This window comes from Cyrtonyx montezumae, unplaced genomic scaffold (assembly GCF_038088225.1).
Source record: "Cyrtonyx montezumae isolate F1298 unplaced genomic scaffold, pur_monq_1.0 scaffold_8, whole genome shotgun sequence".
Taxonomy (NCBI): domain Eukaryota; kingdom Metazoa; phylum Chordata; class Aves; order Galliformes; family Odontophoridae; genus Cyrtonyx; species Cyrtonyx montezumae.
The window spans coordinates 8,368,080-8,385,190 of record NW_027072089.1 but is presented as its reverse complement, the minus strand read 5'-3'; the positions used below and the strand labels follow the sequence as shown (position 1 = coordinate 8,385,190).

The following is a 17,111-nucleotide window of genomic DNA, read 5'->3' as shown; positions in this document are numbered from 1 at the left end:
AACTGAATTAGAAAGGAAAGCTCTCAAAGCCTGAAATGTGCTTTTATGAAATGAAAATCTTTCCATGCAGCCAAGACAACCTGCTTTGAAATAACAGGGCCAGGTGCTGAAGCCAACAGAACATTTAACGTAAGAACACAAAGCTATGTTTGGAAGTTATGGAACTCGCCACAGACCAACTATGGGAGAAACACACGACTGCATTGTGCTTCAAAGTCTAAAAGAAATAACGTTGAGAGTAACAGAGGAAATGACAGTTTTTGGTAATACATTTAAGTGTCTTCTGGCAATGCAGCTTTATACCAACTTTCTAGAAACCTCAGGTCAAACGCAGCCTTTCCTGGTTTTTCTACAAATCAGCTTTCTAATTGGAACAGTACTAATTGCTAGCTGGTGCTTTGAATTGAGACTACTACAGCTCCTAAAAGCAACTCCATAGCTGTTGTCTGAGCCGTACCGCTAATGGCCTGATCAGATGCATGAGAGGTCACATCCACTCCTCAAAGCCATTAAAAATAATTTAAATTTATCCTTCTACCACCACTTAAGAAATTTTATTCAGAGAACTAACTTTTAGCGAGGTTGAAGACAGAGGAAAAAGAACCCACAAATCATTTCCAAAGAGCCAATTCAGCTATAAACAAATACGGTTGCAAGCTCACATTAATCTGAATAACAATTAAGTTAAAATGTTTTCTTTTCTTCTTCAAATGTAGCTATATGACTACAGTACTACTTTTGTACAAAGGCAGGTTTCAAGTAAGCATCTAAATGCATGCATAATGTCAACAGTCAACGTTTTATATAAGTCCTTGGTTACTAAGAGTTCCGTGAAAGAAACCAGCAAATTTCACATATACCTACTAAAGTACAATATGACTAATTTTCATTAAAATAAGTTTTTGAATGAAATAATTTTGCAACTTTTTCATAGTGAGGTAATATCACAGGGGAACTGCAATCACAGTTTGGCATAGGTCCACAGAATATAAACATGAAATGCTGTATGCACACCATAAAACATTACTGTTATCTGTAAAGTCAGTGAATATTTGTCTTCATAATTACACTTAACTGAGCACTATATTAAATAAATAACAAAGTGGGTTTCATAGCTGTAAACTGCATACACTTATAAACTGCAGACTGATTTATAAATTGTCCAAAACCATTCACTCATTCTAACTTTCTGCTAATTGTATATTGAGAATATCGAGTTATTAGGAACAGTCATTTCTGTACAGTTACATGGTTGATGGAGACCACCTATGTTGGGAAAGCTGGCAGTTCATACGTATCTGTAACAGCATAGACAGAGATGTAAGTGCTAGATGCCCAGGATGGCTTCAACAAACCCAATAAGGCGTGCCAGGTTCCAAGGCTACCATAATACTGGCAAAGGCAGAATAACACAGTATATTTACAATACATATAACTCAACCTCATGAGGTGAAACTTAAATGAATTCTTAATTTGTAACAGCAGCTATATATACAATTGTGCACAGGATTACAGGGAGGCAGCAGCGTTCGCTTTTGCTAAAAAGCCCGTCTTGCATGAAGAATGTGCAATGCTTAAGTTTGGGGTTTTTTATTTGTTTTTACTAGTCTGACAGAATGTGCACAAAGGACACTGGAAAGACCCCTTTCCTCTCTGGTTGTCCTTCAATGTGTCCAATCTGCAACACAGGAGAAATAAACAAATCAATGGCCATACACGCAAAGAACATTCACAGACAGCATTAACTCTATTCAAAACCAGCAGCATTGCAGAGATGCTATGGGGCCTCTGCAAGCTTAAGGCATCCTTGGTTAACATGCAACTTTGTGCAAAGGAACAAAATAAAACCCTACAAGCTTATTTATGAGGCAAAGCAACTGCATCTAAAGAGAACAAAGCAGTTACAGTTGAATTTGAAAACCCACAGGGACAATGCACACTGCTGAATTTCAAGGATCTCCCCACAACCGAAGCCCTACTTTCTTTCATTGATGGACTGACTTGCAGTATCAAGTCACATCTCTCAAACTCCTTCATCTTAGTTAACTGTGTAAATCCTGAACATCCCACATAACTACTTATGGTTGTGAAGTTACTTTTGATAAACTGCATGGCTGGAGAGAAGAAATCCTAGCAAAATTTCCCTCAAAGAGATACAGGCCCGACTATCTTCCTCTATGACTTCCTAATGACTTATGTGCTTATAACAAATAACAGCACTGTTTGATTAAGCATCCTCCACATACAATTTCTTAAGCACTTTACATCATAATCATTTATAAGGAAATATCCAAGCAATCTCTAACAAAAATGGCACTTCTTATGTGAACTTTTCACATTTAAAAAAACCTTACTATCAACAGCTGTCCAAACTGACAGCACTGGACTAGCAGCCTTGGTTGTCCACACTCTTGTCCAGCTCCAGAGCTGCTCACTACTTTCAGAATATCGTACCTCCTTCCTCTGCCATGAGCTAACAAAATGGGAAGGGGAAGCGTGCAGGGCTGGCCATTTCCTCTCATAGAGCCAAATTTTTGAAGCAAATGAGTCAGCAGCCCTCATTTCCCTTCACAGAAATGCTCCAACTGGAGAACATGAAGGAATCTGCTGGGCACCTGGCTTTTTAAACCCCCTGGGTACTTCACAAACAGATTCAGCAACTAATGAAAGTATAATCAAGGATTGGACGATGCTGTTAATACAGCAGCTCCTCACTGCACGCTGCTCTTCTGATACCATCTTTTCAGTCAAAGCTTTTCCGCACTTAAATGTCTCACTGATGAATGGAAGGAAACCGTGTAGCTAGGACCACAGCAGCAAGGGCTGCACTGCACTCAGATTAGGAACTGATAGGCAGCATTGCAATAAGAATTTATTTTAATCAAATCTGAATTGAATCTGTCTATTTTTTCCCAGTAATAGCTGCTAGGTGGGGAAGTATGAGGTAGGAGGCAGCAAGCAGACTGTCATGGGAGGACTGGAGCCTCCAAGAGGGCTGGGAAAGCCTGAGGTTAGCAATGAAAGAACCAAAGACAATATGCAGTCTAGTGAAGGGGAGGTCATGATACAAAACTATGCCAAAGGAGGGAAGAAAACGTTGATTAACTACCTCTCATTTAGGGAAGAAAATCAGCAGCTTACGGTGCTAATTACAAAGTTTTTCAGACTCCCAGCAGCCTCTACAGTTAAAACTTAATGTTCCTGCAGTACTGGAGATAATTACACACCTCATTTTTCATAGAAAAGTATAAGCACGCTAAATGGAGTGATGATAGGACACCATCTCTTTATATTTGATGGAAGGCTAGGGTGCATTACTGCCTGAACATAAATACAGATGTGTTACTGTGATCCAGCAATGAAGCCAAACCAAGCAGGGGCCAGCAGACTCCTCAGAAGAAGGAGACATTAAAAAGGGTGTCTCCTCTAATACAAATTTAAATGCTGCATATTATGGTTTCTTCCCCCTCCCAACCCCTGAACATACAAGCAGAAATAGAAAAACAGCAAAAAATTGGAAAAAAAAAGAAAGCAGCTTTCTTGTAAGAGTGATAAGGAAGTAACGTGGAACTATAAAAGAAAAAGATACGTACCCACCACTCTTGGTCCTCTTCCCCAGTTACAATAATTACTTCTCCTTCAACAAAGGTGAGCTCATCATCGTTATCTGCCTGGCAGTCATAAATTGTCTTCACTCGCCTAACCTTGTTCTTCCCCTAAAAATACAGCAAAGTTTGAGATGGAAGACATGAGGGAGACAGGAAACATATTGTATCAATTCTGTCTTATCATACACAATTAAACAACAACAAAAAGAGCCAAACAAACACCGAACCTCAACAAAAAGCCCAGGAACAGCACTACCACATGAACCAACTGAAATCCAGGCTCCTTTGAGCATTAAGAGAGAGCTAAAGGCTGAGGAAAATAGCATATTGAAATCCCAGCATTCCGTGCAGTTTTGGAGTCTACCAGGAAAGCAGTGCTCTTTGAATTCAGACATGCTTATAGGAATGTATCAGGAAATTATTTTTTGAATGACTTCCAAACCAGAGCGTTAGCAATTTCTTACTAAATAATTGCTAACTTCAGATGGCAGTACCATTTTGTGATGACAATTCATAAGAAATATTCTCACAACTTTGCTGTTCTGCATCCAAGCATTTTCTAGGTCATATTTTGCTGCATACTATCAACTCACATTAAAAAAAAAAAAGCCTGAGCCACGGACTCCTCCCTGAACATATGTTCCCCATGGCAGGAGAAATGCTTTAAATTATTTCCAAAAAGAGTTAGTAAGCAACACTAGCGAATTTGCTGCTACTTAATACTCGCAGAAATACACTGCTACTCCATATTCCTGTATTTTTATACTCTGCGCTTCTTCAAAAACTACAGTTCCTCTTTGAACAGAGGGAGTCAGATAACAAGAACGCAAACAAGAAGAGCAGAAGGAGATGAGAAGCAGGAGGGTACGAAGGAAAAGTCAGCAGGTTTAGAGGGATTTGTGCCAGAAGTAAGTTGACAGAGGAAATTTCCTAGGGAGTCTTCTCTTTGCTGTTACCTTCCCATTTGAAGTACCTCCATATTCTGGCAAAAAAATGCCTGCAGCTCAATGGCAGAACAGGCACACAGCAAGGAGCACCCACAGTAAAGTCAACTTATAGAAGAATAACAGTGATATATGTAAGGGACGATGCAGTTAACACTACAGAGGACTGGAAAAATGTACTATTGAAACAAATGAACAGAAATACCTTAGGTGAAATTTGTATGAGATCAAAGGACTTTTTTTGTCCTTTTTTTGTCCTTTTTTTTTTTTTTCCCCAGCAAGGATTTACTGCAGCAAGAAGTTACTTCAAAGAATGCTTTCTTCTTTCTTTTTTTTTTTTTTAAACAAATTCAGATAACGTGAACAAAAATCTCAACTATCACAAGGGACTGGAATGCAATATTAATATGGATGTTTGGAACCAGTCCCCGCTCTCAACTCCAGAGAAGCTTTGCAAACTACGAGAACTTCCAATCGATGCTCCAGTGATGAAGGGAAACAGCTTCTGCCTCACAGAAATTTTCCTTCAGTCAGGAGGGAGAAGAAAGATATGTTCCTCTAACCTTTGAGGGCTGCAGGCAACTCAGCTTGTGAGAACACAACAAAATGCCTGCAGTTCCTCCTGGTTCTGATTAATACCACAGATGAAGGTTTAACATTCTGTTCCTTTCACCTAGGAGAAAGGAGAACTCAAGCCTGGGCTGGTATTAACCTTGGGAAGGTTCACAAAAGAATGGGGCTGAATCCACTCAGGTGTTGAGTGATATTTCAGAATAGGATTAATTTCTTCCAAAATATCCTTTCAATTCCTTATATTCCACCAGTATTTATACCTAATAATTTTGAATAACTGATTCTCTACAAATTCCAATGCAGGAATTTATGCCAATTTTTGCCTTTTTTGTTTCCCAGTGGCTACTCAAAGTCAAGACTGCAGTAGCAAAAGCATTGCTGGCTGTTGTCACAGGACTTAATGAACTGTGACACAGCATTTCCTCAGCTTGTGCTGTGAGAACACAGCGACAGGCTGAAAGCACAAACACGTTTAAGATGAACACCTGCACATCACTGCTTGAGAGGCGTGCAGTGAACAAGCACGCACACAACGACACAAAAAACTGCAGTATAATTTATCATAAATACATCATCACTTGGATCACTTCCAAACAGTGAAATTACCTAATTAACTATAGACAAATAGACAAAAATGGTTCAATTTGGAGAGCACTGAATTTTTACTTGTGATCTTTCTCACAAAACAGGAGATTTTAAACACGATATCAAAAAAATCAAATGCACTGTTTGCTTTCTTTCACTCTATTAGAAGGAAACAATAGCTGAGAATGCCCAGTGTTATTTCCTTCTTTATATTTAAGTGCATCAAAAAAAATCATAGTTGCAGGCACCTTATGATCTTCATACTTTCTTTCACCTAATCTATACAACATTGGGAAATTCAAGCAACAGCTCTCAATTTCTGTTCAAATACGAACGTACAGAGCAGTCAATCACAGAAGCCAAGAGAATAATGGCTCTGCAGAGAGTGTTCTTTCTCAGACGAGCACAAGAAAGGAGAAACTCACCCTCTGCTTTCACTAGTGGAACGGAAGTCACATTTCCTTTCACATAAGCGCTTTGCATTGCCAATCTGACAAGCAAAAACATCTCCTTTTTGATGCATTCTTAATGACGAAAAATCCTGAGAGCACTCTGGAGTTTCATAGAATGATTTCAGTATACATATGCATGAAGAAATCTCCACTCGAAGGAAATTGCACTGGCTCACAAGATAAATAGCTAGATGAACTGGGGATTGAACAAGCAGACTTGGAATCTAGTTATAGTCCCAGCTCTGTTACCACACACCACACAGCCACGTCCATTTTGCCAATTGAGCAATGCATCTGAACCTTTGTTAACCACTTAAGTACACCAACATTAAATATTCATGACAGGGATGTTCACCTGTTTGTCACAGTTGATCTAGAAACTACATTTTTATCTACTGACCAGCAGGTTTGCATTAATAGGTGCTCATAATTAAAAATAAAATCAAACAAATGTAGTAATCTATATAGCAACAAAGACAGGAGAGGAAAATGCCTATTCAGAAGCATGACTGGCACACACAAAAATAGCCAAATTCCCTAGTAAATCAGAATACACCATTCATCTTCCCAAGACTATCTTACATGACGTACTTGTGCCGGCACGCAAGAGGCCTTGTAAACACTAAGTATTTGCTGAAGCAGCTTGGATGTACAGGAAGAGCACACAATTCCCCATCCTAGCCCATAACATCACCTGCTTTTGTGTACAGCTCAAGGGCTTTCTTTTTTGCACAGACAGTCCTAGAGAAACTTCATAGCCTTGCATGGAAACGTTTGGGTAGCTGCAATAATACCCACCATATTGATCTTCCTGGGAAGCGGCACAGGCGTTTCTGGCAGGGTATGCGTTACGTCATTAGACTCTTCAGATGCCTGCTTTTGGACGGCGTCTCTAGATTGTACGTTTGGAGAAAGATCTAAGGAGTGAGATTTCTGATTTGCCTCTGAGGGCTGAGGCTTTGGTGATGCTTCTCCAGCTTGTGTTTTAGCCAGCAGCTCTCCCAGCTGAGGTTTTGGAGGAAGGTCCTTTATTTGCGGCTTTGGAGGTAAGTCTCCAAGTTGCGGTTTTGGTGGCAAGTCTCCTAGCTGAGGTTTTGGGGGTAGTTCTCCAGGCTTCGGGGGTAAATCTCCTACTTGAGGCTTCTGAGTTAGTTCCAGAGGAAGAGGCTTTGGGGGCAAATCTCCAGGTTGTGGTTTCTGTGGTATATCGATGGACAGTGAAGGCTTAAACATTTCCGAGTGCTGACTGGATTTATCTATTGAAAGATGATGACTGGTTTCTATTTTTCTTAGTGCCACTAAAACAAAAAGAACAAAGTTCATTCACAACCCCCTTCAAACATTAAAGAACTGAGAATTACATTCAGAGATTAACTGCTTACGGTGAAATAACATGACTGCTTTTTAGACCTAACAAACGCAGTGGATATAAGAAAAAGATGGACTTTGCAAAAAAGCCATCAGCCCGCTGACGTGACTGTAATGAAAATTGTCATTAATGCCAGTTACTCATACATACACACAACGGAACTTCATATAAAGAAAAGTCTAGTTTCAGGACTGGTATCAGTAAAATCTTCAGGAGGACAAGAAGTGAACTTGTATGTATATGCAGGTCTGCTTACTACTTTTTAGCCTACTGATGATGAAATGCAAAAAGCCTTCGAATTCATAAGGTTTTATTTAGAGAGGCTAAAACTACTTCTAAAAATAAAAGACCACTGAGGAAGGATGATGGTCTCAGCAAGTTTGTCACTGATATATTTAAATGAGCGTCTAACTACTTGAAAGGAACCAAGTACTGTAAGAAGTACAAGCCTGATTCTTGAACACGGCAATGGGAGCGTTTTAGAGATATTAAGAAACTTGACATATGGTTATCAAGAAGAAAAAAATTACCAATGAGATCAGTCAAAGATGGAAACAGGAGCCCAGAGAATATCCACCAAGACTTCCAAAACATGACTGCAGACAGCACTGAGCAACGTGCACCCGTGTCAAGAAGTTAGGCCTGTTCTGAGGGGGAAATTGGACTGGATGGCCTCATGACTTCTCTTCCAACTTTTCTGTTTCTTTCTTTTCCCCTTCACTACATTCTACAGATCAAATTACTTTTTAGTTTAATAAAAGCCTCCTGATTTCCAAAATCCTTTCAGTTTCGCTAAAGTTTCATTGTTTGTGGTAATTTAAAAATGAAACTTGCTGAAAACTAAGTATTTGCTCTTGCATACATTTAACACCCACAAAAATCACTTACCTTTCTGAGGTAGTTTGGGAAGAACTCTAGGGCCAAGTGCAGTCTTTGCAGTCCCAGTGCTAAAGCAACAGATGTGAATTATTAGCGCTTACAATCGCTACAAAATGTACTTTTTCTTTCCCATTTTTTTCCTCTATACATCCATAATTTAGAAAAAAATCCACATTTTTTCTGCCGTATAACCAACTTGTCATCTAGTGTGTGCATCAGGCCTGAAGCTCAAAACACTACTAAGAAAGGACCACTTATTCAAACAGGAATTGATACATGAACCCTACAGCAGCTCTAATGCTACACAGCAGATTAATTCTGCAGACTGAGCTGTGTGGAAAAACACTCTGAAAATGGACGAAGCTGAAAGAGCAGCACAGATCCTGAACTTAAAAGAAATTCTGCTCTTTAAATATTTAAATAACTTGCCTGAATCATTCAAAACATCCTCTGGCTCTTACGCCAAGGGTTTGAAGTTTTCCAGGATTAAGTCTTTGCCTCGTGTGAGTATAACTACACACAGAATGCAACTGCATCAGGAGATGGTGTTCCTGCTGCTCCAAGGGAAACACGGGCAGCTGTGGGCAAGCAACACGCTTCGCTGTGGTAAGCTGTGTTACAGCCCCGGATGCAACAGCACAAGTAAGGCAGGAGTATTTTCAGTACAGCATCAAACTTTCAGACAGCTGTGCACCACCAAAGCTTTCTACTGATGCTTTCCACTGTGGACTTATTTTTTAAGAATTAACACCAGGCTCAATGCAAATATGGCTTCTGAGGGTAAAACTTCTTATAATTTTGAACAAAAAGCATCACGTTCCTTCCAACAAGTCATTTTTTTAATAGAAAAAGGCTGTGGAAAAAAAAATACACAATTCTGTTCATATACTTTATGGTTTTTAGAATCATTCTTGCACCATACAGTAGGAAACAAAGATGATACTTGTAAAATGACCACATCTTGAAAAAGAGCTCAGAATCTTCTGGTAAAAATCCAATTTTAATTTAGTTAATTTGCACATCTCCAAGAAGCTCATTTTAATTAATTAATTAGACACTGAATTATACTCCCACAATTTCTTGCCAACATGTAAGTCAACCCACATCACAGCCAGCTCTCCTTTGGACACATTATCTTCAGCTTAAACTAAGAAGTTTGAAAATATCAGTTACAAGTACATATAAATGGTTGCAATTCATTTTACTCTCTACTGTCAATGAGAAAAGAGGATCCTCAGGAGTTCTGCTTACATTCAAATTTCATTTTAAAGCAAGGAAGACCTGATCTTTATGAAAATAAGTTGTTTGTTGAAAATGTTTCACCCCAATCAAGATACAAGAGTGACATCTGTTTCCTCAAACAAGCAATCTCATAAGATACTTGCTTCCTTAACTCAATTTAATCCTCAACTACCATCTGGCCTGGCACCATTTAACCACGTAACATAAAGAAGAAAATGATGACAGGTAACTCTGCTGTCGTGAATTACAATTCTGATGAGATTTGTGCCTTTGGACGTCAGCCTGTTGAACATTTTGCTAAGGGAACTCCAGCTCACCACAGTGGGAGGCTCTGCAAGCACAGGTGATAACAAGGTGATTCCTAGCTCTGCTTCCTGGGGAGATACTTACATTCATTCCAACTATCTTAAAAAAAAAATAATTGCAAACAGGGAGAATCAAGGCATGAAAACCCAGTGAGTAAAAAAAAAAAGTGTTATGTCTGAAAAATTACTCAAAAAATAAGGAAAAAAGTGATGAGCTTGTCAGAATATGTTCAAAGCAGAAAGTGTTCTGCTGTATCAGCAGCCCTGATTCCAGCACCATTTTTCTGTGCAGCTAACTTTTCAAAATGAATACAATGAAACACCAAAGCTTAATCCCTATCCTTTTTTTTTTAGGAATTAAAATACATCGTGACATAAAACTGAAAGAACAGACCCAGTCAATCTTTAATATATAGCTACCTAGACTTTTCACTAACAACATCCAGCATCAGATTTGCGCAGCTACCCTCCTCTTATGAATGTCAAGTGTAGCAGCACTTAAATATATTATTTATATCCTAAATAAGTTTTCACCTTCACTTTCATATACAGACTTTTACCTTGACTGCTGAGACATCCCCTCAAACTTGTTTGCAGCCTTAGTTGAAGGTGGGCCCAAATCATTACCTGAAACGAAAAAACACACACACAAAAATAAACATTAGGGTAACTGAACATTATGGTAACTGAAACATCAGCAGCAGAGAGTGTGCTAAGTCAGCACTCTTTCAAGTGTGCCCTATAAGACGTGACTGAAGAGTGCAAAGATCATTCTCACTAACCATTTTGTAGCTGAAAAAGGGACCGTAATGATCCAACCTGACCTTTCACATAACGTGTTTCAGAATTCACTGGTAGCTCACGCCTCCTGCAAGGGAAGACTGAATTACACTGCTCTGAGTTTATGCTGTAAGGCACTTGTTTTGAATACAGCGTTTCACTTTTCTCTGAACAGGAGATACCGTGGGCCATTATCTGAATATATTTATGACAGATGTGCTTCATAACAAAACATTTTTAAATCATTATTTTTATGAATCAAATCAAGTTTCTGATCATTGATATTTTATTGTATAGTCATTAAAACAGCAAAGGCAGTTCTTCAAGCCTTGTCACCACAGCATTACCATAAACATTAACTCCTGTTAAAGACAAGATTCCTAGGTATATACAACTTTTAAAAAGGTATCAAAATCCAAACCCAACTGACTCTGAACTCCTTCATGGAATCATAAAGGTTGAAAAAAAGATCCCTAAGATCATCTAGTCCTACTGCCAACCCACCACTAACAGGAAACTTTCACTAATCATCAGGTAACTCCTCTTTCAGTGCCTTTATCATTCCCTCTTCTATTGTAGCTCACCTGAACAGTCTTAGAATCAAATTCATAAACATTACATTCATCTTGGAGATAAAATTTACTGAAGCAACATTTAATGATCCAGGAATGCAAAATACTTCCTAAGCAAAAGGATAACGTGTCTTGCTAGATACCATTCTTTGCATTGAAGTCTAAATGAAACAGCAGACTAACACTGAGCCTTCCTAAAAATACTTTTGTACAAAAAAATGGAGAAGTACAAAAGTAAGACTAAAACAAACAATAAACCTTTACCATGTAGATCATATGTGTCTAAGAAAGGAAAACCTCATGGTCACCATGGAAATCCAAAATAACCTAAAAGGCATTTCTGAAACATATGTAACAGTAACTTAGCTTGCTTACACATAAGCTAAAGATTGTTCTGCTTGCAACCGCAGCACAGGTTAGTTCTGCACTTGCGCCTTCCAGTACTTTATTTTTCCTTCAATTGTTATGTAGTATTTTTAAAGAACAGTTGCCACCAACTTCTCAGGTTCCACCACACCTTCCGTTCTGCTCGAGTCACATTACGTAGTATCTATTATAATATTTCAGGTGCTGATTTGGACTTAAAAGTTAGAAAAACAAAAAATCATCGTTGAAGCCCAAGCTCTTCCAATGTTTTTACTGCCTGTGAAGCAGCACAGAGCTGCTCTAGGAAACACTTTTTCTCCACGTATCTGAAATAGGTAATTGAGAGTATTGCCAGTATTTGCATTTCTTGAGAAAAAGGCTTTACATTCAACCCCATACTTCTCCTTCAGATTAAGTATTTTATCAAATCACACATCCTACGTGACTTAACAAGTAACTCAACTTGCTGGGGGAAAAAAAAGCGCTTTTAGGCTTCATCTCCATTTTGTGCTTAGATTAGAACAAAAAGAAAATAGTCTTTAAGATGAGTGGTATATGGATGACCCCTTTTTGTAAGCATGAGACTCCAGTTTATGGATTTATGAAGATTCTGCCAACAAGACTAGAATTACAGAAAGTTATGTGGGCCCAAGATCTACAGCTACAGGGAAAAGCTGCATGCATAGAGAAGTGACTGTCACAAAAACAGAGGATTTGAGAAGCACAGAAAATACTTCCAAAAAAGCTTCTGCCAGAAAGGTGTCCTGTTAAAAAGAAATAAAGCACTGATCCTTTATAACTTCTGCTGATAGAAGGATGCAAACTTATCAGTCTTTGCACGTGCACAGATTCCATCACACAACCTGAAAACATGAAAGACAACACATCCCACCAGTTAGATGTGAATACTTCACAGGGGAAACGTGGAGCAGAGCCCCAAGGAGATGAGCAGTTCTGGGAACTGGGTGAGCTGCATGGACTCACTGAGGTGTACCTGCCCCAATGCGAGATCCATCCAGCTCAGTGAGCTGCTCACAGCAGCAGCAGGGCTGAGGGAGGAGGTGCAGGCAGGATGCAGCAGATGTGGGTGAAGCAGCCTGGGAAGCCAAGGCAGAGAGAGGGAGGCGGCAGAGAAACTGAACGGGGTCCCAGGGAAGTGGGGAGTATTTTCAGTTTTCTCAAGTGAGATTCAGACACAGAAGCCTGGAAGCTACAGTGACAGACAGACTTGATTTCTCTAAGCTGACATCACATCAAGCTGCAGGAAAGCAAGCAGCAGGTAAAAGAAACCAAATATTATATATATATCATCATAAAGGTTTGCCCCTGCCCTTTTGTCTTGCGTTTCAAAACTCACCCCAAGGAACTGGGCCCTTATTCTGGGGTCCGTGAGGTAGTGGGCTTGGTGGGTCAGAGAGGGTTCTTTTGTGTCCTGGGGGTGGGGGAGGTGGCCTCTTCTTGGAAAGAGTGGAGCTGCCACTAGAGGGTTGAGTGCTTAGAGGGAGGGTTGAAGGTGGGCCTGCAAGATAACAAACAACCTTCTTACAAATACATGTGCATCAACAGCAAAGCAGCACCGAAAAAAAATAAATCACAGACCACAGCGAAGTGCAGTGAAAAAAAATCAAAAGATAAGCCATGCCAAAACACTGTTTGAATCAAACAACACAATCACCACACTGTTAATCTTTTCAGCTGTGGGAATATAAGCAACTTGACAACAGAATGACACATATACCATTTAAAAATACAGGATTAATCACTCCAGGAATCTTAATCTTAGGTGTTTAAAAAGAAATCTTAAGTTAACATTTAGCAGTAGGGTTTCCAATTACTATTATTTCACATCAGAATGAAATAGCTTTCCAGATGTTCAATTACATGGCTAGGCTTTTTGGTCTTGTTTTTTTCCTCTAGAGTACACTATATCAGTAAATTGGAGTAGGCTGTAGAAATAGATATCTTCAAATTTCCTTTACTTTATAATTTGGAAATAAACTATGGAAAATTTTCCATAGTTATTTTTCATTTTAACTTCGATCTAAACACACCAGAATACACATTCTTAGAGCAATACAAATTGTTGTATGTTGCCTATATGAAGTTAATATTAGAAAGGCCCTTTATCAGGCTGAGATTGTTTAACGTGCTTCTAGTGGTTTCTGTGGTCAACTTTACCCTAAAGCCTGTACTTCCCCTGAATCGATGTTGGCACAAGTATTATTCAACACATGTATTTTACAGAACATGGAAACAAGTGCTGGGTAAAGGGAACAGTTACCACAGGGGAAAATGAGTTTCCCCTATTCAACTTCATCATTCACCACTAAAAATATCTTCATAGGAAGCTCAAGAAAGCCAGCAGTGCAGGGCACAAACATGCAGTGAGGAGACAACTGCTTCAGTCAGTCACCATTACTGCCAAAGTAAATTATTTGTGACACTTATCTCAATTAATTCTGTTAGTCTTCAATTCCCCAGGCCTCTCAGCCTTTCCTTACACAGGAGATGTTCCTAGCCCTTAATTATCTTTTTCACCCTCCACTGGACGGACTCTTTCAAGAATTACCCTGTCTTGAACTGAGGACCCAGAAATGGACACAGCTCTTCAGATGTGGCCTCACCAGGGCAGAGCAGAGGGGGGAGGAAAACACCCCTACACCTGCTGGCCAGGCTCTTTTTAATGCACTCTCAGATCCCATTGGCCTTCTTGGCCACCAAGGCACACTACTGGCTCATAGCCAACCCACTGTCCAGAAGAGCACACAGGTCCTTCTCTGCAGAGCTCCTCTCTAAACAGCTCATCCCCTAACCTGTACTGACAGCAGCACAGCCTACTTGCATGCCAGCCATTCCTCCTAGATTTGTATCATCAGCCAACTTGCTGAGAGCGGACTCTATTTCTTCATCCAAGTCAATGACGAAAATGATTAAAAAACAAAAAAAAAGAAAAATCATCTCCCAATGCAAGTTTTGACTGAAGTTCCTTTTAACTTCTCCAAGTTTGGAATCTGCTAATGCACTTAAACACAAACCAGTGTCCACTAGAAACTACCTCATGAGTTTATATACAAGAGTGGGGGTGGTAAAATGAAAAAGAGGTAGAAATACAGTGTTAACAATAACATCATTTTTAAAAACGCTGAAAGTATAAATGGTATGTCAGGATGGGTGAGACGTACTCTACTCAGATCTGCGAAAGGAGGCGCTCACTTCCGGAACGTCCGCAGGTGGCAACGACCCACGGATTCAAGTGTGCCGCCACCTAGCGCCCTGTGGGGTGAACTGCACTACAGCCTCACCGCCCCGTACAGCCACGGCCTCCCCCTCCCCACAAGTTGTACATCACACGGACCGCTGAAAAAAGGTTGGCCATGTCCATTTGACTCCCACAAGATATCTATAAACAGCAATTAGATCACCTCTGCGTTTTCGTCTGAACAGACCCAGGTCACAAAGCCTTTCCTTGTAGGTGAGAAATAGAGCCAACTTTGCTTAAAGCGTTGGAAATGCACGATACTATGTTTATTGCTAAATGAAGTAAAACCTGAGGTTTTTATTACCAACAGAACAGAGATTTCTCCTCTATGAATAGTTTCTAATCCTACAAAGCTTTACAAGCATAATGAAGTATTTCACACTTCACACCAGTAGTATGTTTCCAGACAACAAAGAATTTAAAAACATTATTCCCTCCTAGAATTAAAGAATTCACATGGTGTATTGCAATTACAGGGAAAAGGTGATAAAGTATTGAAAATGATGCAGTTTTTCTGACTCCTAGCACATATTACTACAAAAATTTCACAGGCACTTAAATGGAAGGAATAAATAATCATTTACAAGATATCCACTAATGATTAGATGGCCGAAACACAAAATTTACTTTCAAATAAACAACAAATAAGGGTAAGCATCTTTTCAGGAAGAGATGTAAGTCACATGACACTGATTAGAGTAAACGTGGGAAATGTTCTCAAATTTAAATCAGTCCATGGAAACAGCTGATGAAACACTATAAAGATCTGATGCCATATTAATTGCTGGTAAAACTACTCTGGTAAAATTATTCTAAAATGTTTCATACTACATGAAGTCTCAAAAAAAATGCTATTTTTTTTCTTTCAATTATACAAGGCTAGATAGGTATTTCTAAATAATAATCAGAGAACTTTTCTAGATCAAAAGTATTCTGAAATTCTAACCAGGCAGCAAAAAAGTCAGCCAATTCTTCTCCACAGTCATCTTAATGATGTGAGATTCACAATGATGTAAGAAAACATTTCATGAAGAACATTTTTCCTCCCCTCAAATAAACATTAAAAAAAAAGCAACCTCAAAACACCTTGACTCTGCTTCATCTCAAACTTACAGTACTATGATAAACAGCTAGGTAATATCTGCAATTAATAGTGCATTTCTTTCTTTTGGCCTTTGTGCAGTTAGTATATTAATTTGTGTTCTAGTGAAAACATGCAAAGCTGCTACCATCCACTTAAACTGTGGTTTTTATAGTGTAGAAACTTCATATTATGTATTTTTTACCACTTAATGAGAGATATGGTAGAACCAGTATTCCAGTTAATGGTAGAACAGGTACTGCAAAGGAAAGTTAAGTTTATATTAAAAATAGTACTTTCATTAACAAAAGTTATTGCTATTTTTGCCACTTACAACGATGACAATTTTTGCAGATGCTACCAAAAGCCATCTTCATTTTGTCTTATTGTAGACAATATATCCTTAGTATTGAAAATAAAACCATAATTAAAGAAGCTGATCAGTCATTCCAAATATGAAAGCTAGGAAAACAAACTGATCCAATATTAGCATATGAAGAGTACTCTATAATTAATGCTAAAAAATCCTGTTTGAGAAAAAAAAAGTGCCAACATTTATATTAAACAATTACATAGATTGGGTTGTAGCACAAATGTAACGACATGAGAACTACAGTTGCCAGCTAGCCTTCCCTTCCTATTACAGTACTCAAACATATAGAACTGGACTGAGATTAGTAGTATTGCTTACTAAAATATACAACAAATTTATAAAAATATGTAAAAAAAAGGTCTAAGTATAGGCAAGAGAGCTGTAGAATCCTAACAGCATTCAAAATAAATAGAAGAATCTGGATGACCTTGAAGGCTGAAGAATACAAGATTATATACACAACGTTAAAATTGTACCCCAACAGACCTTAAACTTCCAGTCACCTGTATTCCAGAAAGCTGATTTAAACAGCAACGTACAAAGAAGGGTTAGTATGATGAAAAGAAACTTCAATGACAGAATTCAAATACTCCATCAAAAAAGGTTCATTTTGTTTAGTTTAAGAAAAGCAAAATAAAGACCTGTATGATTGCTTTCCAGGCAGCACCAACAGCTGAAAAAAAGCTATCACGTGAACAAATTAATTCATTGGACTTCTAGAAG

The 17,111-nt window shown here is 38.8% G+C and overlaps 1 protein-coding gene across 3 annotated transcripts in view; it reads right to left on the bottom strand.

Annotated features, from left to right (window-relative positions):
- Positions 1-470: 470 nt before the first annotated feature.
- The window catches only part of ASAP1 (ArfGAP with SH3 domain, ankyrin repeat and PH domain 1), a 148,542-nt gene continuing 131,901 nt past the window's right edge, over positions 471-17,111 (bottom strand). For 2 of the 3 annotated variants that reach the window (XM_065753174.1, XM_065753173.1), the window contains exons 25-30: positions 13,033-13,194; positions 10,518-10,584; positions 8,420-8,478; positions 6,961-7,460; positions 3,594-3,716; positions 471-1,678 (exon numbers count right to left, since the gene is read on the bottom strand). In XM_065753174.1, coding sequence (XP_065609246.1) covers positions 1,604-1,678; positions 3,594-3,716; positions 6,961-7,460; positions 8,420-8,478; positions 10,518-10,584; positions 13,033-13,194 — 986 coding nt within the window. In that variant the 3' untranslated portion in view covers positions 471-1,603. The remainder of the gene's footprint in view (positions 1,679-3,593; positions 3,717-6,960; positions 7,461-8,419; positions 8,479-10,517; positions 10,585-13,032; positions 13,195-17,111) is intronic. The other variant, XM_065753175.1, reaches the window with a different exon arrangement.